Source organism: Mercurialis annua, linkage group LG6 (assembly GCF_937616625.2).
Source record: "Mercurialis annua linkage group LG6, ddMerAnnu1.2, whole genome shotgun sequence".
In the NCBI taxonomy this organism is placed as follows: domain Eukaryota; kingdom Viridiplantae; phylum Streptophyta; class Magnoliopsida; order Malpighiales; family Euphorbiaceae; genus Mercurialis; species Mercurialis annua.
Window position 1 is genome coordinate 11,565,274 of NC_065575.1, and position 26,099 is coordinate 11,591,372.

General features: G+C 35.2%; 2 protein-coding genes and 1 pseudogene across 3 annotated transcripts; 2 read left to right on the forward strand and 1 right to left on the reverse strand.

Moving 5' to 3' along the window:
* Nucleotides 1–550: 550 nt before the first annotated feature.
* LOC126685797 (protein CRABS CLAW) lies at nucleotides 551–3,114 on the forward strand. Of its 2 annotated transcripts, none has more exons than XM_050379755.2 (7): nucleotides 551–909; nucleotides 1,177–1,305; nucleotides 2,070–2,175; nucleotides 2,249–2,297; nucleotides 2,452–2,527; nucleotides 2,641–2,703; nucleotides 2,841–3,114. In XM_050379755.2, exons 1-7 carry the CDS (start codon nucleotides 814–816, stop codon nucleotides 2,871–2,873), a joined length of 552 nt encoding a protein of 183 aa, XP_050235712.1. In that variant the 5' UTR covers nucleotides 551–813; the 3' UTR covers nucleotides 2,874–3,114. The 2 variants fall into 2 exon arrangements, with proteins under 2 accessions (XP_050235712.1, XP_050235714.1); XM_050379757.2 differs by having other exon boundaries at nucleotides 558–909; nucleotides 2,860–3,114.
* A 15,628-nt stretch (nucleotides 3,115–18,742) lies between these two features.
* On the reverse strand, nucleotides 18,743–22,180 carry LOC126685977 (receptor-like protein kinase FERONIA; annotated as a pseudogene).
* A 160-nt stretch (nucleotides 22,181–22,340) lies between these two features.
* On the forward strand, nucleotides 22,341–23,354 carry LOC126687580 (uncharacterized). The gene is made up of 2 exons (XM_050382138.1): nucleotides 22,341–22,362; nucleotides 22,648–23,354. Exons 1-2 carry the CDS (start codon nucleotides 22,341–22,343, stop codon nucleotides 23,352–23,354), a joined length of 729 nt encoding a protein of 242 aa, XP_050238095.1.
* The last annotated feature ends 2,745 nt before the right edge of the window (nucleotides 23,355–26,099 follow it).

Here is a 26,099-nt window from a genome sequence, read left to right on the forward strand (position 1 = left end):
AACTGAGTGACTTGACAAGTTTAGTATTCTAATATAATATGTCAATTTTGCAAATTGAGATAAATATATCCAATTCTCAATTTAAACTACTCTCGGACACATAATTTTTATTTTGAACTAATATATAACCCATCCTAAATAGAAATAAAATATCAATTATATAAAAATTATCATTTATACAATCAAAACCTAAATTGTCAACTATAAAAATAAATTTCAAAGTTAGATTTAGTATAAGTTGGATGTAAGTGTTACAAAACATAAAATTGATGGATTTGAATGTCACAAGTTTTTCTAAAAGAATACGTTTAATTTTGTGTCAACTCGTTTAAACGGACCATGTTGATTGTCAGCCATATCAAAACTTTTCTCTATTAAATTTACATTTATTTTACCAAACCTAGAATTCTCATATCGAATTAAACTATATATTTCATTAAGCTATGCTTGAGAGACGAAATAGATTTTCTATTATAGCTAATTCATGATAATAGAACTTAAACAAGGCATGGAGATAATACATATGGAAGCCAAAAAAAAGTGCATAAATGAGACTTTATATGGCTGTACAAACTAACAAAGAAATTATCACGAGATATAGATTTTGGTTGGTACCTATTTAGTTATAATGCCTAAGTAATTGTGCCCAACTTCTGCAAAATGCTCAGTTCTTTCTGCTAAAAAAAACCAATGAATGCCTAGGCCTGACTAGTATATAATTAGTAACCCAAGATTTTCTTTTTTTGACTCATTCCTTCATACCACAAACCCTAAAACTCTCCTTCTCTCTATCTTCTTCTTCTTTGTTTGAAAATGAATCTAGAGGAAAAAGTTTCCATGGAATTAGCTCCACCACCATCTGACCATCTCTGCTATGTTCGCTGCAACTTTTGCAACACTGTTCTTGCGGTAAACTTTACTCCTTAATCCTTATAGTTCAACCCTAATATAGGAAATTAGGGCAGTATGTTCAACAAAAAGTATGACTAATCTCTTTCATTTTTAAAACTTGAAGTGTAAGGCATTTTTGCAAACTAGATATGATCTTAATTTAGTGGGGAAAAATCAAATTAAATTAAAAGAAAATGGATGATTTTAAGTTCTTGAGGGTTTGCATGGAAAATAGATGTGGGAGGATTATATATGATGTAAGTGAAAGTTGTTTAATTTATGTAGGTTGGAATTCCATGCAAGAGAATGCTGGATACAGTGACAGTGAAATGTGGTCATTGCAGTAACCTATCATTTCTCACTACTAGACCTCCACTTCAAGGTCAATGCCTCGATCACCAATTGACTCTTCAGGTTTATATCTATTTCTCTCTATTTATCTGTCTATCAATCTTTCATCAAAAACATTCATGTACAACAGATTGGGAGACAAGGAGCTCATTCGTCTTAGTTAGATGTTTCGGGTTCCAGTGTCGGATAAATAGCAACTTTCAAAATAAACCAGGCAAATTTTATCTCCTAACGGGTTTTATATGCTTCGTTCTGAATTAATCAGGACAATAACTTTGAATATCGAATAGTAACTAGCTATATCAAAAACCAAAAAGGAAAAATGTCATTAACCTTATAGGGCTTTAATGACTTCTATTATGAAAACAAAAACGCTTCTAAAACTATATATATATATTTAAATGTGAAAAATATTGTTTTTCGTTTAACGTTTTTCGTTCAATATTTTTCGTTTCAGCGTTTGTGCGTGCTACATATATAGCTTCTTTATCCTTTAATTAAACTAAATTCTTTCTTAATTTATGGGTAGATTTGGATTCATAACCTTACATTTTCGAACTTCAAATGATTCCTACAAAATTGGACTAAATGTTATGAACTTGTACATTCTTACATATATTTGTTTTCCTTTCCTTTTACTCTATCTTGTTCTTACATGCTTGAGTTTGTTGCTCTCAAATGTGAAAAAACAAAAGGGTTTTATATAGAACTGATAATCATCTTCAAGTATGAGGAAACCTTCGAAAGAAGAACAAAGAAATTAATATTTTTTTTACCTATACTAATTAAACTAAGGGAAGTTTTTTTGATTAATTTAATTTAAGCAGAGTTTCTTCAGCGACTTGAGAAAAGGTCAATCATCATCATCATCATCATCGTCTTCATCGACATCAAGTGAGCCGTTATCACCAAAAGCACCCTTTGTTGTCAAACGTAAGATTCTTTAACCATTGATTTAATTATTCTATATCTTTCTGAAATTAATTAATTGTAACAAATTTTGCAGCACCTGAGAAGAAACACAGGCTTCCATCTGCTTATAATCGCTTTATGAAGTAAGACAAAATTATATATAACTTTGTTGCTAAGCTACTGAAATACCCTATTAAATTTTTCCAATCCTATGTTTGGACGTTTAATAACTCATTTTCCATTAAAAAAATATTATTTCATTGTATTTTATTTTGTAATATTTTTTATGTGCATTAGGGAGGAGATACAGCGCATTAAAGCTGCCAATCCTGAGATACCGCACCGAGAGGCATTCAGCACTGCAGCTAAAAATGTAACCATTTTTTATTATTAGGGTTTATAATTTTATCATAATCTTCGTTTCATTAATTTTTTTTTTTTGTAATTAAATTAATCTAATCTCTATGTGTATGAATACATAAATAGTGGGCTAGGTACATCCCAAACTCAACAGCAGCTGGATCAGTATCTGGGAGCAGCTGCAACACTGTTAGTAAATAATCTTAATTAATTTCTTAATCTATCATTTCCATAAATCTTGTTTTTAATTATTTTTTTCTAGGCTTTTTTTTATATGATCAAAGCATGCATTAATTATAAAGAATAATTAATTAATTCTATTATAGGGCTATCATGTTTTCGCAGGATTAATGAAGTGATGAATGTGTAATGGCATGCTGTAGCTGGCTAAAGATGAATGGAGAATATGCATGATATGAAGATTGGTGTTCTTGCCATTTTATTGTGTTGCAGTTGATGTTGATTTTATCTGTATTGGAATTTAAATTATTAGGAATCCATAACACTTGTATTTCTATGCATCTATTATCTATTATAAGCTCGTTTCAAATAGTACGTTGGTTTGATAACATAACTAGGTAGATGCTAGTGGGGTTGTGCGGGTGGATTTAATTATTAATTTTATATTTCTAATTTTATAATACTTGATGGATACCGAATCCTACTGTAAGTATAATGGAGCCGAGTTGCAGGAGATCCACTCTCAGGCGACACCGGACTCCCCCTGAAGACCGAAAGATACGAAGGAGATGCCGAATCTCTAAGATTCGGTAACACGCTAATAAAGACCGAATCCCGCGTGATCCGCCGAAAGCGCTTCGAGTCCAGGATTCGGGTAAACGACTAAATATGGAAATCTTGTCCTATTTGGACGCAAACACTACATATGGAAGGATAAGCTCTACTTTAGGAAGATAAGACTATTTAGGAAGACGTTCCTAAATAGGACTCTTATCAGATTAAGGTAGATCCCGACAAATCAGGAGAATCTTTACGATACGGCCGAATCCCTACAAAGTAGGATTCACCTGCCTAATACAACTCTACTAGGTATATTCGACTACTATAAAAGGAGCACGAGGTATGCCTAGAATCACAATTACATTCATATACTCAAAACGCTGCTCAAAGCTCTAAACTGACTTTAGCATCGGAGAGTTAATCGGACAACCACCGTCCGGTTAGCTTCTACCCTGTTTTGCAGGTTCACTCACCGGTTCAGAAGGCAGACTCCATCAATTGGCGCCGTCTGTGGGAAAAGCTTAACTAAACTTCAAAAGAAGGAGCTTTTCTGAACTCAAATACAAATCTCATTGAAGAAGATGACTTCTGAAAGAGTAAACCTGAAGGATCAAACGACACAGAGAAAACGAAAAGCAACAGAACTCTCAACTCCTCCTCCAGTGACTTTTGACGGAGAGGACTTCGGGAGAATAGCTGAAGAGCACAACGAAGCTCTGGTGGTGGCCATGATCATCGAACACTGGAACGTTGAGAGAATCCTGATCGATGAAGGAAGCGCAATAAACCTAATAACAAAAAAGGCCTACGAAAGCCTAGGAGGAGACCTAGCGGAACTAAAACGAAATGCCACGCCTGTGGTAGGATTTGGGGGCTTGCCAATTAAGCCCAACGGAACAATTACACTCGATGTCAAGCTAGGAAGGACAAGGAAAAGCGAGGAATTACCTACACGGTTTAGCGTCGTAGAAATCGACCTGCCGTACAACGCGATACTGGGGAGACCTTTCCTCCACGACTCAGCCGCCGTGACGAGCATAAAGGCGCTAACCATGAAGATACCGACGAAACAAGGAATTATCACGATACAAGGAAACCGAGCCGAGGCGAAAAAGTGCTACGAGCAAGCAATAAAAGAATCAGGCGAAGCAATGGCAATAGAAGAAATCCTTAATCACGACATCGAAGAAAAAGAAACAGCACCCGAAGGCGAAACGAAGAAACTCCAACTCGACAAGGAGAAAAGAGTAAATCTCGGCGCAAACATGAACCCAAAGATCGAAAGCGAAATCACGGCCATGCTGAAAAACAACGTCAAAACCTTCGCTGCAAACGCATCAGAAATAGTCGGAATAGACCCCCAAGTCATTACTCATGATCTAAATGTAGCAGAAGCGGCGAACCCAGTGAAGCAAAAGAAAAGGAAGTTCTCGGAAGAAAAACAGAAAATAATCGCTGAAGAAGTAGAAAAACTGGAGAAAGCAGGATTCATACGAGAAGTCCACTACCCCGAATGGGTAGCTAACGTAGTTATCGTAAAGAAAGCCAACGGGAAAAACAGAATGTGTGTGGATTACACCGATCTAAACAAAGCGTGTCCTAAAGATAGCTACCCTCTCCCAGATATCGATCAACTCGTGGACTCTACTGCTGGACACGCGATGTATAGCCTAGCCGACGCAGCTCAAGGCTACCACCAAATCCAGATGAAGGAGCAAGACCAGGAAAAAACTTCATTCATCACGGAGGGAGGAACCTACTGCTACACGGCAATGCCTTTTGGCTTGAAAAATGCTGGAGCAACATACCAAAGACTTATGAATTTCATGTTCAAAGACGAGATAGGAAGGCGAGTCCAGGTGTATGTAGACGACCTAATCATCAAGAGCGAGAAGGAAGAAACCCATGCAAAAGATCTTGAAGAAACATTCAACATACTGAATAAGTTTGGAATGAAGCTGAACCCCGACAAATGCACGTTCGGTGTACAAGGCGGGAAATTCTTGGGATTCATGATATCTCAAAGAGGAATAGAGGCGAACCCCGAGAAGATCAAAGCAATTATGGACATGAAGGCACCAAGAAGCATAAATGAAATTCAAAAACTCAACGGGCGAATCACAGCACTCGGTAGATTCATGTCTTGCTCAGCAAAAAGATGCTTGCCTTTCTTCAAAGCCCTCAAAGGAACACAAAAATTTGAATGGAATGAAGACTGCGAGAACGCCTTTGAAGAAATAAAGAAGTTCCTCGTCACCCCTCCATTGCTAAGCAGACCGCTGAAAGGGGAGACGCTATACCTATACATCAGCACCACGCACGAGACCATCGGGACAGTGCTGGTAAGGGAAGAAGATAACGAGATGAAGCCAATCTACTACATTAGTCGAGTCCTGAAGGGCGCGGAGACACGATACCCCGAGATCGAAAAAATGGCACTTGCCGTACTGACCACAGCTAAAAAGCTGAGATACTACTTCCAAAGTCACAACGTTGTGGTAAGGACAAATCAACCATTGCGAAAGGCGATCCAACGACCAGAAACCTCCGGAAGATTAGTCCACTGGTCCATCCAACTCAGCGAACACGACATAAGATACGAACCTCGCCCAACTCTGAAAGCACAAGCTCTGGCGGACTTCGTAGCAGAAATAACTCCAACCGAGACTGGCCAACCCAAACCAGCCTTGGTATGGGAACTCCACGTAGATGGAGCATCGAATGAAAAAGGAGCTGGAGCAGGAGCCATCCTCAAAGGACCCGAAAAAATCAAGATCGAATATGGAGTAAACATCCAATTCGCCGCCAGCAACAATGTAGCTGAGTATGAAGCCCTAATTGCAGGCCTCGGCCTCGCATTAGAAATAAGAACGGAAATCCTAAAAATCTATAGCGACTCCCAGCTGGTGGTAAATCAGGTCAAGGGAGAATATCAAGCCAAAGAAACAGGGATGATCGAATACCTGAGTCAAGTCAAAACACAGCTTCAACAGCTGGAAGCACAAGGAGGACAATGGGAAATCATTCAAATCCCGAGAGAGGAAAACACCGAAGCCGACGCCATCGCCAAATCAGCGTCAGAACTCGGAGATCTATTCACTAAAATGCAGCTAAAGGAAATTCTCGAATCACCAAGCACCAGAAAAACAGAAGTCATGGCAATCGAGGAGGTCGACTCCTGGATGACTCCACTGATCAAATATCTAGACCGCGGCGAATTACCAACAGACAAAGTCGAAGCCATTCGCACCATCAGAAAATCTGCCAACTACTCTTTTCACAATGGAGTTCTTTACCGAACCTCATTAACTCATCCATGGTCTAGGTGTGTCTCGCCTCAGACAGGAGAATCCATCTTAAAGGAAATCCACGAAGGAATATGCGGCGCGCACGAAGGAGCAGTTACCATAGCAAGAAAAACAATACTCCAGGGATACTACTGGCCGACCATCAAAGAAGACGCAAAAGCATTAGTCAAGAAATGCGATAAATGCCAAAGACACGACAACATCAGTCGTGTACCGGCAGTGCCTCAAGGATCAATGGAAAGCCCATGGCCGTTCGCCACTTGGGGGATTGACATAGTTGGACCGTTCGAAACGGGAAAACATCAAGCGAAATTCCTAATCGTCGCAATAGAGCACTTCACAAAATGGGTAGAGGTAGCACCTGTCGCAACCATCACCGCAGCCAAAGTAGAGGAATTCTTCAAGAACGAAGTAATATGCCGATTCGGCATACCCCACACTGTAATAGCAGACAACGGCAAACAATTCAATTGCAAGCGGTTCAAGGCATTTTGCAAAGGACTAATGATCAATTTGAAATTTACTTCGGTGGCGCACCCCCAGACAAACGGAATGACAGAAGTCACCAACCGAACCATAGCACAAGGAATAAAAAAGAGACTTTCTCAGTACAAGGAGAACTGGGTAGAAGAATTATACAGCGTTCTATGGGCATACAGAACAACTCCTAGAAAAGGAACTGGCGAAACACCTTTCAGGCTCGCCTACGGCACCGAAGCAGTAATTCCAGTAGAAATTGGCATACCCAGTATCAGAGTAAACTATCTAGAAGAAGAAACCAATGAGGCTAGAACAAGACTATGTCTAGACCTACTAGAGGAGAGAAGGGATGAAGCGGTAGCCCGAGCCGCTACATACAAGAAGCAAGCCGCAAAATACCATAACAAAAGAATGAATTTTAGAGAATTTCAAAGAGGCGATCTGGTCTTACGAAACGCGGAAGTTGGCAGAGGAAACGCAGGAGTAAAGAAAATGCAAGCTAATTGGGAAGGCCCCTTCATCATAGAAGAAGCTACTGGCAAAGGCGCATATAGACTAAAGACAATAACTGGGTCCATGGTACCCAGATATTGGAATGTAGAACACCTGAGAAAGTATTATCAATAAATTCATGGCTTGTACTTATTTCCATTTTTGAAATAAAAGGCGATTTGGCGAAACAAACCTTATAGGCTCGCTCGAGACCTAATACATACAATTTAACAAGAGTCGTTTGAATCTTAGTTAAAAATAATTTAGACTCGTCCGAGTCAAATAAATAAAAGGATCCATTCGGACCTACAAATAAATCACACCAGCAGAAGTTTAGATTAACTTCTCAAAACAACAAACGAGTTTAGATTAACTCTACAACTAAAGAAAAGCAATGGTCAAAAGATCATTATATTAACAAAAGCAAAATTACAAAGGATCCGCCCACGATCCAATACAAAAAATAAAAAGGCGAAAGCAAAAAATACAAAAAGGAGAAAATAAAAACTAAGCCTTATTCAAAGCGTCTTGCTTCTGCTTATCAAGCTTCGCCTTCACCTCCTTCGCCAAAGAAGCAGGATCCAACTGATTGACTCCAGAAAGATCGACGCCAGGATTCTGCTCCCGCAGCTTTGCCCCGATCGCCAACCGGTATTGAGTCATGACTTGGGAATAAAAGCTCCCAGAGTCACCCAATCGCCGGCGGAGACGCCCCTCTTCTTTCTTCAGATCATCCCTCTCCTTAGTGAGAGCACCTGAAGAAGACTGTAGAGACTCGACTTCCTCGGACAAAGTTCGAACCCGAGCCTCTAAAGCGGAAATCTCCCGAGTCTTGGTAGATACGGAGGACCTCAGCTGTTGGATCAGACCAGTCGCCTCGCCAGCCTCCTCCTCCATCTTTTGTTTCTCGGAGAGCCAGGATTCGGAATCTCTCTGGAGCTTCTTCAATTGATCCACCGCATCCCTTCGGCGGCGCTCCAAAACGGCGATGGACTGGACCACCTGCGAAAGAAAACAACAAATAAGAAAAACAAAAGAAAAAAGAAGAAGCAAATCATAATATAAAAGAGAAAGAAGCATACCGAAAAACCGCCGAGACAGGCGAACTCAGCCAAATTATCGCCATGCTCGCGATCAATGGACTCAATGTCCTCCTTTATCATAATATTCTCCATGCAAGCATGAAGAATGGCGACGTTTGAAAGACGAGGCGGATTTTGCGCGTCCGCCCAAGCAGCAAACCGAGGTGCCTCCTCGAAAGACACCCCAGAAGATTTCTTCTTCTTGGGACGCTTGGCAGAAGCCCCAGCCTGGTCCTCAGCAGGACGCTTCTGACCGCCAGTAGGCAACCCCTTCAGAGAAGGAGCTGATTCCTTCGAAGGAAGCAAAGGCGACTCAGAAGTCGCAGCAGGAACTTGATCGCCGGAAGCAAGACCAAGATCCACCGGATTAGGCGTTGGATCCGGTACGGCGACCGAAGACGGATTAGGAACGCCACTGGTGACCTCGCCCATATCTACAGTCATATCGACATGAAAATTGTCAAGCAAATGTTCAAGAGAAGTCGACATCCTACAAAACAAAAACATAACAACAAAAGATTAGAAAAATACCTTCTAAAGGAAGACCCGCCAAAAGTATCTCACGGCGACTCAAATACTGTTCTAAAAGAACGCTGTACTTGGGCTTGTCAAAACGACAATCCGACAGCAAAGACAGGGCGAAATCCTTCTCCCCATCATCCAGATCAGGTACATTAGTAAGCGAAACCTTACTAGAAGTAAAACTCCGCGAAAAAGAAGAGAAAGAAGAGTGCTGAACCAAGAAAAACTTAGGGGTCCAACCCTTCAAAGAAGAAGGAAGACTAAAAAGAGACCGATTCGGTCGACCACCAGCAAAAATAAATTCCTCACCCTTTCGGCGGGAGAAAACATAAAAATAATTAAAAAGAGCAAGCGAAGGCTCCTGCATCCGAACCCTACACGATTCCATAAAAGAACAAAGAAGGCGAATCGCGTTCGGATGCAGTTGACCCAAAGGAACACCTAAATTATGACAGACCTCTACGATTAAAGACTCTAAGGGAAACCTAAGACCCGCTAAAAGCTGTTCATGAAAAATTACTATCTTGGAAGGCGAATCGGTGCTACGATTCGCCCGATACGATTTTGCCGGTCTCAGAATAACATACGACTCGGGAAAGCTAAATTCCTCGGAATAACCGAGTATCTGCTCTCTTGACAAGGAGCTCCGGGTATATTCTAGCTCGTCACGAGCACCCTTCGCCCCCTCAGTTACTTCTGACATTTTAAAATTTTTAAAATGGGGGGGAAACACGGAATGATAATGAAATTAAAACTCTAAAAGATCAAAAGAAAGGAAAAGAAGAAGAACAAGACGAAGAACAAGAAGAACAAAAGGAATAAAATGAAAACTGAAAAACTACCAAGAAATTAAATTAGAGAAAAGGTAAAATACCTCGCAAGCAAATACGCAGGATCAAAAGAAAGATAAGGAGCAACTTGAAAACGAGGAATCTTGACAGCAGAAGAAGAAAACCCACAGAAAGCTTGAAGAAATCGAAGGTTTAAGCAGTTGCAGAGAAAGCAAAGGTTAAAGAAGAAAGAAAATTGAAGAAAATGAACAATTATATAGCCTAAACCAAAGAAACCGAAAAGACGAGATCCCATAATTACAAATAAGGATCAACTAATAGCGCACGAAGACACTTGTCCTTCATCCAGTCATAACCCTCTACTGATGGACAACACGTGGCAACGCAGAATCTTACTAAAGATGAAACGTCGCCCACAAACATATGAAACGACTCGCCCGGAATACAAAACGACTCGCCCGTATAAAAGAACTCAGCTCCAAAAGAGCCAAAATCCACTAAGGCATAAATGCCAAACTACTTCAGCTCACTTGCGGGGGGGCTAATGATGGATACCGAATCCTACTGTAAGTATAATGGAGCCGAGTTGCAGGAGATCCACTCTCAGGCGACACCGGACTCCCCCTGAAGACCGAAAGATACGAAGGAGATGCCGAATCTCTAAGATTCGGTAACACGCTAATAAAGACCGAATCCCGCGTGATCCGCCGAAAGCGCTTCGAGTCCAGGATTCGGGTAAACGACTAAATATGGAAATCTTGTCCTATTTGGACGCAAACACTACATATGGAAGGATAAGCTCTACTTTAGGAAGATAAGACTATTTAGGAAGACGTTCCTAAATAGGACTCTTATCAGATTAAGGTAGATCCCGACAAATCAGGAGAATCTTTACGATACGGCCGAATCCCTACAAAGTAGGATTCACCTGCCTAATACAACTCTACTAGGTATATTCGACTACTATAAAAGGAGCACGAGGTATGCCTAGAATCACAATTACATTCATATACTCAAAACGCTGCTCAAAGCTCTAAACTGACTTTAGCATCGGAGAGTTAATCGGACAACCACCGTCCGGTTAGCTTCTACCCTGTTTTGCAGGTTCACTCACCGGTTCAGAAGGCAGACTCCATCAATACTGTTTTGAATGTCTTTTTTTTTTTTTATGAATGTAAAATATATATTAAAGCCGCAAAAAAATCCAAAACTCGATAGCTTACGCACAATTAAGGCTACGATTCAAGAGTAAGAAAAACAAAATCATCGTACAATAATACAATCCGGATTCCTTAAAAGGAATTTTTAATTTATAAAATTAATATTTCTTTCGTCCCGTTTATAAAGACACATTTGCAGTGGCGAAACAAGGATTGTAAATTAGGGGGGGTCGAGATTTCACATAATATAAAGGTACATTAAATAAAAAAATCAATTAAATAAAAGTATTAAATATTGAGTTGATAATAATAAATAACATAAAAAAATTAAAAAAACACTAAGAATTAGAAAGGGCAGGAGATCGAAGTTGAATTTGCCGGTTTTCTTTGTTTTGAAAATGCTGTAAAATGTCTTCATTATCGATGGATGTAAATAGCGTCCTCTCAAATGAGCATATCATCAAATCATTCAACCATTCATCTGCCATGTTGTTCCGTAAATCTGACTTGATGTGGTTCATTGCAGAAAAAGCTCTTTCAACAGATGTTATCGCTACCAGTAAGATCAAAACTAACTCAATCAAACAATAAACCAATAAGAACACTAAATGTCTACCAGTTTGAACTAAAATATCATATACATATATGCCAACCCATTGAAATTCTTATTGAGTTATGCTACTATTTTATTTATTTTATTTCTATGATTTCTTTCCTCTTCTAATAGTTAAGATAAAATTATTACGGTAGAATATTTCTCTTCAAATAAGAATTAAGTTAAATATTTAGCATAACATCTAAAATTTCAAAATTAAAAAACGTATTGTGTTCCTCTTAATGATCTATATATTTCTGCAGTGTATTCGCCATAAGAAAATAATAAAAATAATAATTTATATCATAAAGTTAAAATTTGGTAAATAATATTTATTTATTTATTTTTAAATTTAGTTAAAATAATTTTAAAATATTAATATGCTCAAGTTAGGGACAATATATTTACTTAGTTCTAAATAAATATTATTAAAATACAAATACAATGACTGACTGATAAATAATAGTTTAATATAATATGTTTATGAAATATATTTTATTTTTTTAACAAAAATTAGAAATGGTTGGCAACTGCCATGAACCCTTTTTTATCACTATACCTTTTGTTCTGTTTAAGTATCTCCACTCCTATGCTAAACTAGCCTCACAATGCTAAATTTAGTATTTATAATGAAATACACAACTCTATTATTATGCTATATTCCGTGCTAAATTTAACATATGCGTGCTAAAAATATGCCAAATTTTTCTATCCATTTAAATGAATTACAAAAGTGCCATAAATAGTAATTTTATTTAATATAATTAATTTTTAAAAAAATAAATAAATTATTATTATTAAAAGTAATATTTTAAATAATTAATTAATTGCGTATTTATAAAAAAAATATAAAATATTTATATTTTGTATATTTTTCGAATTTTTTTATTATATATATTTATATATTATAAATAATTTGTTTATTAGAACATATATTATGATATTTAATTAGTTTTTATTAATGTGATTTAAATATTAAATAAAAATTGAAATTATTAATTAATATTTTATGTTTATTGCATGTAAAATAAAAATTAATATAAAATTATAAATTTGTCCTTTAATATAGCATTGTGCATGGGAGTAAAAAAATTAAAATCAATGCTATATTTAGCATTTTCCTATATTTTGTATTAAAAATAACAGCACATGAGATAAGTTAAAATAAACAGTTTTAGATGGATTAGGATGTTTATATAAAAATAAAATAGTTAAGTTGTTTAAAGAAAGAGGGAACTAATGAGAATAATGAGAATTTTTTAGGTAGACTCAGTCCACCACATCATCCGTAGACTAAACCTACCACATTATGACACGTCATTCAAATAATGGCATTATCGTAATATTACTATCCAAAAGTGTAAATAAATAATAAACAAAATTACGATAGTACCATTATTTTAATGACGTGTTAAAATATGATAGGTTAGTCTACGGATGACGTGGTAGACTGAGTCTACCTAAGAATCTCTCGAGAAGAATTTCTTTGGTGAAAATTAATGAAAAACATTTATTTGATCTTCTAAATTATATAAGTATATAGATATGGCTATAGATATTAGGGCTGTCAATAAATTATTTCAAATGTGATCTTCTCAATGTGGACAAATTTCATTGACAATGTATGTAAACATTGCTCATAAAAGCCTTTGAATGATTTGCAAATTCTAACTCTTAAAATCTGCAGTGATTTTTTTTAGAAGAAACAAAATTAATGCAGTAATTTAAAAGAAAAAATGTTTTAAAAAAACATCTAATTTTTAGTTTTTTTTTTCAATTATATCATGACATTATAAAATATCCAATTTTATCTAAATGTCTATCTTTCACTTTCATATGTATCAATTTTATAGATTGCACTCTTTTTCGTTGGGGTTTTGTACATAAATGCTTGAATTGGACTTGATCTTTTCAAAAACACTCTCCTACTAAAATGTTAGCACAATTATGCCTTTTGCAATTCAAAGATAGCAAACATACCTCAACTAGAACAACAATTCAAAATTGATTTTTAATTAAAAAAATTCAAAATTGCAAAGAAAATTATTCGGTTTCTACTCTCCATCGGAGCTGCACCCGATTTCCTCTTCATCCGCCACTGCTATTAGGTTTCCCTTTCAACGGCGGTTCAGGCGGTGGTTATACAGCACCAGTAGTGAATATGTGTTAGTTGAACAGTGGACTGCGATATGTGTTCATCGATCCCACCATCATCTCTTCTCTTATGTGTAAGTTTCTTTTTCTGTAAACTTCTATTTTTACTTTTTTCCTTCTTTGCTCTAATGATGAAATTGTTACTTAGCTGTCAATTAGGAAAATAAATTATAAAAAAAATCAGTCACTAGTAAATATTAAGATTTAAATTTTGGATTTGTAGAAGGAAAAAAGAGGCAATTACAGCACTATTATATTTATATATACATTTTACTTATTTCTTATAATGCATGCAACATGTTTGATGAAATGCCTAAAAGACTATTTGAAGTTATTTTCATACTCTGAATATTTATGAATGTTATATAATTATATATTACTATCTTAATTTGTGATTTAGGCGATTAATTTGTCGAGCGTCTGTTACCGGTTTGAGAAATGGGCATCCATTTGTTTTTATGTTTATATCAATGGTTATATACACAACAATAATATGTCTATTTTAGTATTAACGAATGTATTATATGAATATAAAATAAAATAAAATATGAAAAGTAGAAGGTGAATAACATTACGTAATATTTTCTTGTTTAAAGTATTTATATTTTGTATTTGCTAGAGTATTATGTTGCTAAACTAATGTTTTTTTGTTGTTGGTTCTGTTGTCTCCTTAGTGCAGTTTCTTGCAGTTACATAGTATATTACTATGGCATGATTTGAATAGCTTTTGAGTAGTTTATAAGTAGATCGTTAGTAGCTTTTGAATAGCTCGTCAATAGCTTTTAATATTTATTATAATTGATCAATAATTGCAGGTCTCAAAACCAAACTGATTATCTCAAGTTGACAATCAGAATATGTCATACATATCATCAAATGTGACTTGCAAAAAAGTGCACTCGTCACATGATAGAACTAAAGTATAGAAGACCTAAAAGGAGAAAAATTAAAAAAGCATGAATACTTAAAAATCAGTTGGGATGTTGCAGATGATGAATGTTCAAAAAAAAAAAATTAACTTGTAAAATATTGCTAAATAAAAACGATCACACAATCATTCTAGTCATATTATGACTAACATAATTATGTATAGATGTTTAAAAATATGTGTAATTTATTTGTGAATTTATAATAACTAACTATGCTTTTTTTTAATTTATATTTATTGACTTTTGTACTAATAGGTAACGGTTCGCATTTTTTCAATAGTATGTCTCTATCCTCTTAAGAATCTACATGGTGTTGAACTTGCCTCATTCATGCTAGTCATTTTAAAGCTATGACTCAAAACAATGTTCATTGCAAATATAAATGTACATTTTACTTTCAATATTTTTAGTAACTTTTCAGTAACTCGCTAGTAGCCTTTTAATAGCTGATAACTAGTAGTTTTTCAGTAGCTCGTTAATAGTTTTAAACACTTATAATTTTTTTTGTTTAATATAGTGATATTGAAGTAGTTCAAGTAAATCTTTGGCAAATTAACGTATTTCTACAACATGTATTTATAGTTAGTATCTTTTTCAACTTAAATGACAAAATTTCATAAAATATAAGAATTTGAAGAAGAAAAATCATACTAATTCATATTTAATTTAAAAATACAAAAAGTATAATTATTTTTTTGTTTTTATATATTTGATAGAAAAAAAAGAGAAAACGAACTATAGTGAGTTGGTATTTATTTTTACTTAAATACTTAAATAACACGCATTTATAAAATGTAAAATCTATAAAATTAAAGTATCAACATCTGATAAAATATAACAAAAAAAAATTCAACAAACTTCAAATTTTTAGACATGAAAATAAAAAAGTATCATAATTTTCTCTCTGCCTACTTCTACCAATGGTGCAACTTCAATGTCTCCAATCTTTGCTTTAATCTTCTTTCTTTTACCTCTGCCTTCTATTACATTTGATGCAACTTGAGTATCGGTTATCGCCATTGGTGGTTGCTTTGACTTTGCATGAAAGTACAAGAAAATACAATATCTAGACCTTATATTTTCAGTCGAAAGTTGATAAGGCACCTTCCTCCCTTCAATGATGTACACGGCAAATGCAGCCACATATATGCCACAATCGCTATATAAAAAGTAGAAACATGATATAATCATCAAATTGTATCACAAAAAGAAACTGAAAAATTACACTAACATAATCCACAGTAGGCTAAAACCAGAATCTTTAATCAGGTTTAGAAGACAATCTTACTCATGAATAAATAACGTTAACTTCTATTGGATTGCAAAGCTACTGTCGAGCTACTGTCAAACTACTATAAAGCTACTATAAAGTTATATAATATATTAATACTACAAATTTACTAGAATTAGCATAGGAGCAAATATGTTTAAACTATATGTCAAGTATCTATAACATATGCTTTTAGAAAACAGCCTCATTGAACGTCTCCTAAAAAACAACTATCTAATTTCCATTTAATTTCTTTTCTCTAAGACATAGTTGGTATTAATAAGATTAATTAATAAATTAATCTATATTCTCTAAGACATAGTTGGTATTAATAAACATATTCTCCACCATCAGAATTACGTGTTCTGCTTGCGCTGCTTCTGTCGAAAAATCAATACTACCAACTACCTAATCTCCATTTAATCTATTTTCTATCATTACTTAATTTTACCTCCTTCACTTTGCTTACTTTTTCCATCCAACTTATTAATTTGATTTAACTCCTTCACTAATGCAGTTAACATACCTTCAAATTAGGATCTTCATTTTTCATGAACTGCCACATAAAAATCAAATTAATTTAAAGGCAAGTTAACTGCATTAGTGTTGTAAGATACATATGCTAATCTTTGTGATTAGCAGAAAGAAGATTATTATAATCCCTAAATTCAAACACTAAAAACAGCCTAAAATATCATAAGTAACCATAATAACAAACTAAAATAGTTAAAAATCTACTTAACATCACTAAACAAAATATGGTCAATTAAAATGTAATAATCAAACACAAAAAACTTAAAAACAGTAATAATCATAAGAAAATGCTTAAATGAGAAGTACCAACAAAATACAGTCAGATCATTTTATAGCCAACAAATAAGCCATTGCCAATAATTAATTTTAAAAATAAAAATTATTTAACAATAATACAAATGGAAATAGAGATTACTCAGTGGTAGTTCGAAGAATGAAATTCGATTCCACTACTCAATATCGAGGACCATAAATCAGAAAAAAAAATTGAAAATCATCATTGCAATTTCCAAATCTGCAAAAAATAATAAGTTAAAAACAAACCAAATAAACCCTAACTTTCAATAACTAGACCAAAATCTAATTTATACTTTTATAGTAGAGATTGAAGTAAAAATCTTAATGATCATGGAAGAGCAAATATTTCAGAGATTAAAAATCAATTCTTGAAGGACGCTGATGAGAAGATACGAGCAGGAAGACGGCAAGAGTAATGGTGAAGAAGAAAGGCGTAAAAGTGAAAAGAGAAATTTAAAAAAAGAGTACGCTTGCTAACTTATAAGATGAAACGGTTCTTTTGAGAAGATTCTGGAAAAAAGCGTGCCAGGGGTAATTTCCTCTTTTCGTTGAACAAAATTTAAAATCATCCTTACGGATAACTTATTTGAACTCTTTTTCACATAAAAAATTCAAAATAAATAATTTATCTGCAATTTTTCTTAATTTGAAAGTGAAATGTATATATATATATATACTATATATAAAAGCACGGATTGGGGGGGACAGGCAAATTTACTGAATAATCCTTTTCAGTTTAATACTAAATAAAGGTTTTATTGTCATTAACTAATTAGTTATTTAATTAATCATTATTATAATTAAAGTCCTAATTAGAATAGGTAGCTAAATTAGCTCCAATTTAGTTTTTAGTATGTGAAAAATAACTAAATTGTCTCCAAATTAGTAAGAATACATATCTTTTAGTTTGATTGAACTACAAAATTAAAATACTGTATTTGATCAATATATTATTATTTAAATTTCTATCTTATTATTTTTAAAGATAGAAATTAATAAAATTAAATTAATTATGGTTATTATGGTTATTATAAAATCAAAAGAAGAATAAATTTAGTATGGAAAAAAAAATTATAACCGAATATATTATATTTACTTTTACGAAAATTCTTAACTAATTCACTATTGTAATTAAAGTTCTAATTATAATAGGTAGCTAAATTATCTCCAATTTAGTTTTTAGTATGTAAAAAATAACTAGATTGTCTTCAAATTAGTAGGAATACCTATCTTTTAGTTTGATTGAACTACAAAATTAAAATATTGTATTTGATCATTATATTATTATTTAAATTTCTATCTTATTATTTTTAAAGATAGAAATTAATAAAATTAAGTTAATTTTTTAATTATGGTTATTATAAAACCAAAAGAAGAATAAATTCAGTATGGAAAAAAAATTATAACCGAATATTAAATATATTTACTTTTACAAAAATTCTTAACTAATTAATTTAATATTAATTATAAATAAAAAAATTGATATAATTATACTAAATTTACTAATATGTTCTTTGACGAGTTACGTTACGAGCCACGTGCATAGCACGTAATGCGAAACTAGTTTAGATAAAATTGACAATTGTATAAGTTCATAACATAATTGAGAAGGTGCTATAAAAATTGGTGTTTTTTAAGGCATGTTGCCAATTTAAAAAGACCGATCGACTTAACCGAAAAATAAAAACAATTTTTTTATTAAGACAGGTCTGACCAGCCTAACTCGTATTTTAAATGGATTGGTTGGACCAGCCGGTTAAACTGATCGAACCTGGCAAACCATATTCAAGTTCTGATTCTGTTTGTTTCATGAATAAAAAATTATTCTCAAATCTGCTAAATTTAAATTCCAGAAGATTGCAAAATGGACAAATGGAAAAAATGATGGAAGTTACTCCATAAAGAAATTTGACCGTGACCAATCTAAGAACTGCGCTATATAAACTTTTGTAACAATCAAACAAAAAACAAACTACTAAATCTTTAACACTGAGAAAAGAATACAAGTGAAAATGTCAGGCAAGAACAACAGCTTCTAATCCCACTGGAGTGACTGGATCGGCCAGTGGCGTTTCCGCAAGCTCAGGATCAACTGTCGTTGCTTCTGATAAAACGATGAAAGCTCCTGGGAGTGACGCTCGCATTTCCAGGGAGACTTTTGAGGAGAATCCTGCTGCTTACTTTCAGAACATACGAAATAAGTGAACAACAAATGTTTTGATGTCTAGTCCTTCCAATGAATATATAATGGAAAGGAATAAATAACTAATGGAATAATGTTTGGTTTATGTTAATGAAATTTATCGCTTGAGATAATAGCGATTCTACGATTCCTCATTTTGTGTTCTCCTTTTCTGGAATTTAAAATATCGTCACTAATCTTATTCAAATCTGCCATAACTTTTAATAAGATTTACACATTTTATATAAATTTAACATTAGAGAGGGTAAGCAAACATTTCTTTGTTGCAGATTCTCAAATTTCCTAATCTACCTTCCAACTGGAACCATGAGTTCAGAGAATTCAGCTCCTGGACTCATATCAGAATTACCCATTGATGTCAAGTTCTGATTTCTATCATCGCTGTGCACATTCATTTGCAGTTTTAGTGACAATTCTAAGCTACAAACTACCTCATTCATCGATGGCCGATTCACCCCTTCTTCTGCCAAACATTTTTTTGTTGTCTCCATGAACATTGAGAGAGATGAAGATGCAATCTTTCCCTTCAAATTTTCATCAATAAGTTGATCCCAGTCTCCTCTTTCGTAACAATTTAAACCCCACTCAACAAAGCTTTCACCATCTTCGTCTTTTTCGTTGTAGTTGTCAGGATCCACCACAAGCTTGGCAGAAACTACTTCCAGCAACACCACGCCCAAAGAGTAGACATCTGATTTTTCTGTCAATTTGCGAGTCCTGCAATATTCCGGGTCTAAATACCCGATGCTACCTTTAACTTGTGTGCTTCCTTTGGTTGGGTCCATTTTTGACAGCCCGAAATCTGAAACCTTGGCTATCCAATTCTGATCCAACAGGATGTTACTTGTCTTGATATCGCGATGGACAATTGGATGCTTCATTCCTGTATGGAGATAGCATAAACCTTGTGCAGTTCCAGCACATATCTCGAGCCTTTGGTTCCACAAAAGTGGTGACTTGTCTGTGGTGTTCACGAAATGAAGATGATCGAACAGAGTACCATTAGGCATATACTCGTAGACAAGAATCTTTTCACTCTCCTCATTGCAGTAACCGATTAAAGAAACAATATTACGATGACGAAGTAAAGAAAGTGTACTGATCTCTATCTGAAATTCATTGAAACCCTGCTCCATGGATTCTTGATTCCCCCGCTTGATCGCAACTGCAGTCACGGGGTCATCAATGTGACCTTTGTAAACCACACCAAACCCGCCAGTACCGATGACCTGCGCCTCGTTGAAGTTATTAGTTGCTGTGTTGATCTGCTTGATAGTGAAATTTCGACAGATTGATGACTGACTTTGTCTCGTCTCCTTTTTCTTTGTTGTTTCTCTTGTTGCTCTAATCCAGAAAGCAAGTATCCCTATTGCCACTACCACTCCACTAAGCGAACAAGCAATGATGAATTTGAGTGATTTTTTCTTTGATTTTCTGAATGATGTAGGCAATGTATTTACTAGCAATTCTTTCTGTGAAGGAGGAGGGTTCGGACCTGCTAGATTTCTGCCGTTGTTTACTTTGAAAATTTCCACTCCATTCAGTCTTGCATCATAGTATTCTGATTTTAATACCGAGTCTGTGTTAGGGTGAAGTTCCAGCCATAGATCTTGAAAATTCATTTCTGTCATTTGCGAAATCAATACGATAAAGTATACACAGGAACGCCTTGTCCGTTGCTCCACGAAATTATATCAGCTTGATCTACAGCAGTTTCATTGTTGATAAATATTTGAAACACCCTCTGGTTTACCTTTGTTATTGATCGATCAAGCTCGCAGAAATGGAGTCTCACAAGATACTTAAATCCAGTCTCCACAGGAAAATACCAGCTTAAGTTATAATTTACGTTGATTGCATAATTATTACCCATATAACGCGCAGTTCGATACACTAATTCGGGTGCAGAATATGCGGGTACATCTGATGTATATCTAACTGTAAGATCAAAATCAAAGGCCTGCTCTCCATAAGCTGCTCCATATATGTACTGTTGGTCTCTCGTCCATGTCCGAAACAAACCTGAATCTTGTTTAGGAGAAACATCATCCCCTCCTACATTTATTCTGTAGACTGTCTCTAGTGATGATTCCTCGTCGAATATGATAACTGCTCCAGGATACCCAACTAAAGGAAGAGGAACATCATTTTCTCCCTTTATATAAAGACGCAACGGCATTGAAACTACTTCAATTCCGTTTACGAAAGCAAATGCATCAGAATCATTCGATGAAGGGGTGAATGTTAGATGAAGTGAGTTGTTTTGAACTTGAATTATGAATTCTTTAAAGACTGTGTACACGTTCCTGTAATCTGCAGCAAGAGTGGCACTAAAGTTGCTAAGTAAGGTACGGTTATCACCATCCGAAACAGAGAGAAACGCTTTGAATAGGATGATGGATAGAAGTGAATCCAAACAAATTTAGGACCTGGTGTTACATTGAAGATGTAGGTGAATTTGGAGTAGAATAACCTAGCAGTTTTGTAAGGAACTTCAGGAATGCCAATGGCGTCATCTACGGGAGAGGCCGTAGAGATGTTGTGTGAGCTGACATCCCCAGTCCAGTTCCGGCCATCAAAGGAGACTGTATGTAGATCAACGGAACCGCAATCAATAGCAATGTTTTCCACGGGCATATAAGGAGGATTGACTACTTCAGAAATGGCGGGTTTTATCAGAATGAAGGAGAAGTAGATCAGGTGAAGACAAATGAATTTGAGCAAGGTCTTAGAGCCTGTGTTCATGGTGTTGTTTCTTTTTTTACTAACAACAGAAAACTGATTGTTTCTTTATTGATTTTCAAAGATCTTTTTCAAACAAGTGTAGTGACAGATGAAGAATTCTGTAGCACATGCAGATGATAAAAGAATTATTATCTTCATGAATACTTGTTAAAAACCGTGTGGAAAATTTAGTGTGCAGCCCCACATTTAGACAATTTGGCATATATTTCAACTAAAACACGCATCAGAATTAATTCTGTCACTCATTATTTGATATCTGTCGCCTTCAATATCCCCACTCATATTGACTATCTGATGCCTAAGACTTAGCATTTGAATGGTCAAAAAATAGTGAGGTGGCTGATATGGACAAATGCATGTATATTTAGTTTCATTTGCCGTGTATGATTCTGTTAACTTGTGAGACTTTTTAAGATACTCTAGAAGCTTAAATTATGTATTTTGTATTTGTTTTTTTTGGTATGCTGGCAGATTACTGTTCAGCATGTGATGTTAGGTTACTGATTAGATTAGGATTAGAAGTATGGCTGAAAGTATGGCTGGAAGTATGGTAATGTAAGGTGGAGATGTCCATGTAATGATTATTTTGATTATGTAATCTCCTATATATATCTATGAAATCAAGAACAGATGTGAGTTAGAGGAAAAATGAATGTTAAAATTTATGTGCTGTTTATATTTTTCTTCTCTGCTCAAAACTCTAACATGATATCAGAGCTATATTCTTAAGGGCTGTGAGGTTAAAAAACAACAAATCATTGAGAGATTTTGAGAGATAAAACACTTGCTCTTGAGAGTTTAAACACTATTGAGAGATTTTATGGCCACAGGAAGTAATTCAGCTCCTGTTATTCCTCAGTTTTCTGGGGAAAATTATCAAATATGGGTTGTTAAAATGAGATATTATTTGAGGTCTCAAGGATTATGGGAGATTGTAGATGAAGATAAGCAAGTTCCACCACTGAGAGCAAATCCCACGCTGGCGCAAATCAAGCTACACGAGGAGGAGAAGATGAAAAGAGATAAAGCTATCACTTTCCTTCATTCAGCTTTGTCAGATGCAATATTTACAAGCATAATGCATCTTGAAACAGCCAAGCAAATATGGGATGAATTGAAAGAAAGATTTGAAGGAAATGAAAGAGTCAAGTCAGTGAAGTTATTAACTCTCAAAAGAGAGTTTGAACTCTTTAAAATGAAAGAGGATGAATCAGTTAAAGATTATTCTTCAAAGCTGCTGGAACTAGTGAATCAAATGAGGCTTTATGGTGAGGTTGTTGAAGACTTCAAAGTGGTGGAGAAAATACTGATCAGCTTACCGGAGAAATTTGAAGCAAAGGTTACTGCTATTGAAGAATCATGTGATCTAAAGAGGCTCACAATTTCAGAAATGATAAGCAAATTGCAGGCTCAAGAACAAAGGAACTCTATGAGAAATGTTGATGTATCTGAAGGAGCATTTCAAGCAAAACAAACAGGAGAACGGTCTTCGACAGTGAATCAAAAATGGCTGAAACATGAAAAAAAACAGTGGTGACAGTAAGGAAAAAGGAAAAATGGGTGAGAACTCAAATGCATCAGCTGAAAGTAAGAACTTTTCTCCTTGTTCTATATGCAAAAGAACAAATCATTTGGCTAAAGATTGCTGGTATAAAGGGAAGCCTCAAATTCAATGTCATTATTGTAAGAAATGGGGGCATAAGGAGATGTTTTGCAAAGCTAAACAAAATCAAACTCCAATGCAAGTTGCCCAACAAGTCAACTTTGTCGATGAGCAACCTCAAACTGAAGAACAATTATTCATGGCTGCCCAAATGTGTTATTCAGCTCCAAAGGACGTGTGGTGTGTGGACAGTGGTTGTACAAATCACATGGCAAAAGATGAAAGCTTCTTCACTTATCTCGATGGGGCGAGAAGCAAAGTAAAGCTCGGAAATGGGGATATAGTTCAAGCAAAAGGAAGAGGTACAATTTCTGTTCATACTGACAAAGGTTTAAAATTGATTCATGATGTGTTGCTAGTTCCTGAGTTAGAACAAAATGTGATTAGTGTTGCTCAATTGTTAAAAGATGGCTATGATGTTTGTTTCAAGGCTGATTATTGTTTAATTGTTGATTTATGTGATGGTGGTGAGATAGTTAAGGTTAAAATGGATGGTAATAGCTTTTATCTAAAGCTTGATGTTATGAAAAATTATGGATGTAATGGAAGTATTGTCAGGTGTGATAAGTTTGAAAATGAAAGTTTCAAAACTTATACATTTATGGAAGATAATGGTATGGCTGCTGATTTTTTCAAAATGGTTGAATGTGATGATAAGCAAGATGTCAAGGATGATGAACTAAGTGTTATTTCAGCATCTCAAGCCACGGATGATGATGTTATTACTGCTGTAAATATAAAAGTTAATGGTTCATGTTTGAAAATCAAGTTAATGGCCGATGTTTTTGGAAGATGGAACTTTTGTTTTGAGGAATCAAGCACAACATTTTTGAAAATTCAGGAGGAGTATTTGTAGAAATTAGAGCAGAGCATGAAAAACAGAGAAGATTTTTCTTAAAGCTGGAGTTCTCTAGAGTATTCTCTCAGCTTCTATATTTCTTATATTCAAAATATATTAACTTGTTTCTTACAAGGGAAGATTACATTTTGGCTCTAATATTAAATTCAAACTTCTGACATAAGCCATCATTACACAAAATATTAGTTTCCCTCCAAAAACTATTACATTAGAAAGTAACTAAACATAAACTAAGTTTCCAGCAACAATCTCATTAGTTCCAACACTCCTCCTTGAGATTGATGTTGGACACTCCAAGTTGATTCTTCAAAAAATCAATTCTGGGCCTTGATAAGGACTTGGTTAACAGATCAGCAAGTTGTGACTCTGAAGAGCAGTGCTTAACCTTGATCTGCAAATTCTTTTCAGCATCTCTGACAGAATGAAACTTCACATTGATATGCTTGGTTCTCCCATGATGTACTGGGTTTTCTGCTATGGCAATTGCAGATTTATTATCGCAGAAAATTGTAGTTGCCTTCTTCAACTCAACACCAAGATCTGCTAACAATTTCCTTAGCCATATAGCTTGATTTGATGCCGCTGCAATCGAAATATATTCCGCTTCAGCTGTTGATTGAGCTACAACCTCTTGCTTCTTCGAATTCCAACATATGGCACCTGTACCAAGTGTGAAAATATAGCCTGAAGTGCTCTTCATATCATCAACACTTCCTGCCCAATCACTATCGGCGTATCCTTCCAACTCAATTTCTTTAGAACTTAAATACCAAATTCCATCACTTGAAGTGCCCTTAAGAAATTTCAGCACTCTCTTAGCAACTCCTAGATGGATATTGCTAGGTGAACTCATGAACCTTGAAAGGAGACTAGCTGGATACATCAAGTCTGGTCTTGTTGTTGTTAGATAAAGCAAACTCCCAATTATACTTCTGTAAATAGTTGGATCTTCAAGCTTTTCTCCATCACTCTTCGACAGCTTCTCATTTTGAGCTAGAGGAGCTGCAACTTCCTTACAAGCTTCAAGCTTAAATTTCTTTAAAACATCAAGTGCATACTTCCTTTGTGAGATAAATATCCCCGATGAGCATTGATAAATTTCTATGCCGAGGAAGTAATTCACCAAACCCAAATCTGACATCTCAAAAACATTCTTCATCTGCTTCTTAAAATCAGCCACAACCTTTTCGTCGTTGCCGGTAACAAGGAGGTCGTCGACATATAAAGACAATACCAGCTTTAAATCATTATCTTCATGCTTTAAGTATAAGGTAGGCTCATTTTCGCTCCTCCTAAATCCTTGTTGGATTAGGTGCGCATCTATTTTCTGATACCAGGCCCTTGGAGCCTGCTTAAGGCCATACAATGCTTTCTTGAGCCTATAAACTTTGTACTCCATATAATGTACTTCGAAACCTTCAGGCTGACATACATAAATCTCCTCTTGAAGTTCTCCATTCAAGAATGCAGACTTTACATCTAAGTGGAACACTTTCCAACTCTTTTGGGCAGCAAATGACAATAGCAACTTGATTGTATCATGTCTTGCCACGGGAGCAAATGTGTCTCCGTAATCAATACCAGCAACTTGAGAATACCCTTTCACAACCAATCTCGCCTTGTACTTGTGTATTGAGCCATCCGGATTAAATTTGGTCCGATAAACCCACTTAACACCAATAGCATGCTTATTTTGCGGCAGATCAACAAGCTGCCAGGTTTGGTTTTTCTCAATCATCTCAATTTCATCTTTCATAGCT

Coding starts and splice junctions, on each gene's coding strand:
- LOC126685797 (XM_050379755.2), top strand. CDS start 814: ATGAATCTAGAGGAAAAAGTTTCCATGGAATTAGCTCCACCACCATCT. Junction 910..1,176: donor TTTGCAACACTGTTCTTGCG/GTAAACTTTACT, acceptor TAATTTATGTAG/GTTGGAATTCCATGCAAGAG. Junction 1,306..2,069: donor ATCACCAATTGACTCTTCAG/GTTTATATCTAT, acceptor TAATTTAAGCAG/AGTTTCTTCAGCGACTTGAG.
- LOC126687580 (XM_050382138.1), top strand. CDS start 22,341: ATGGCTGAAAGTATGGCTGGAA. Junction 22,363..22,647: donor GGCTGAAAGTATGGCTGGAA/GTATGGTAATGT, acceptor TTATGGCCACAG/GAAGTAATTCAGCTCCTGTT.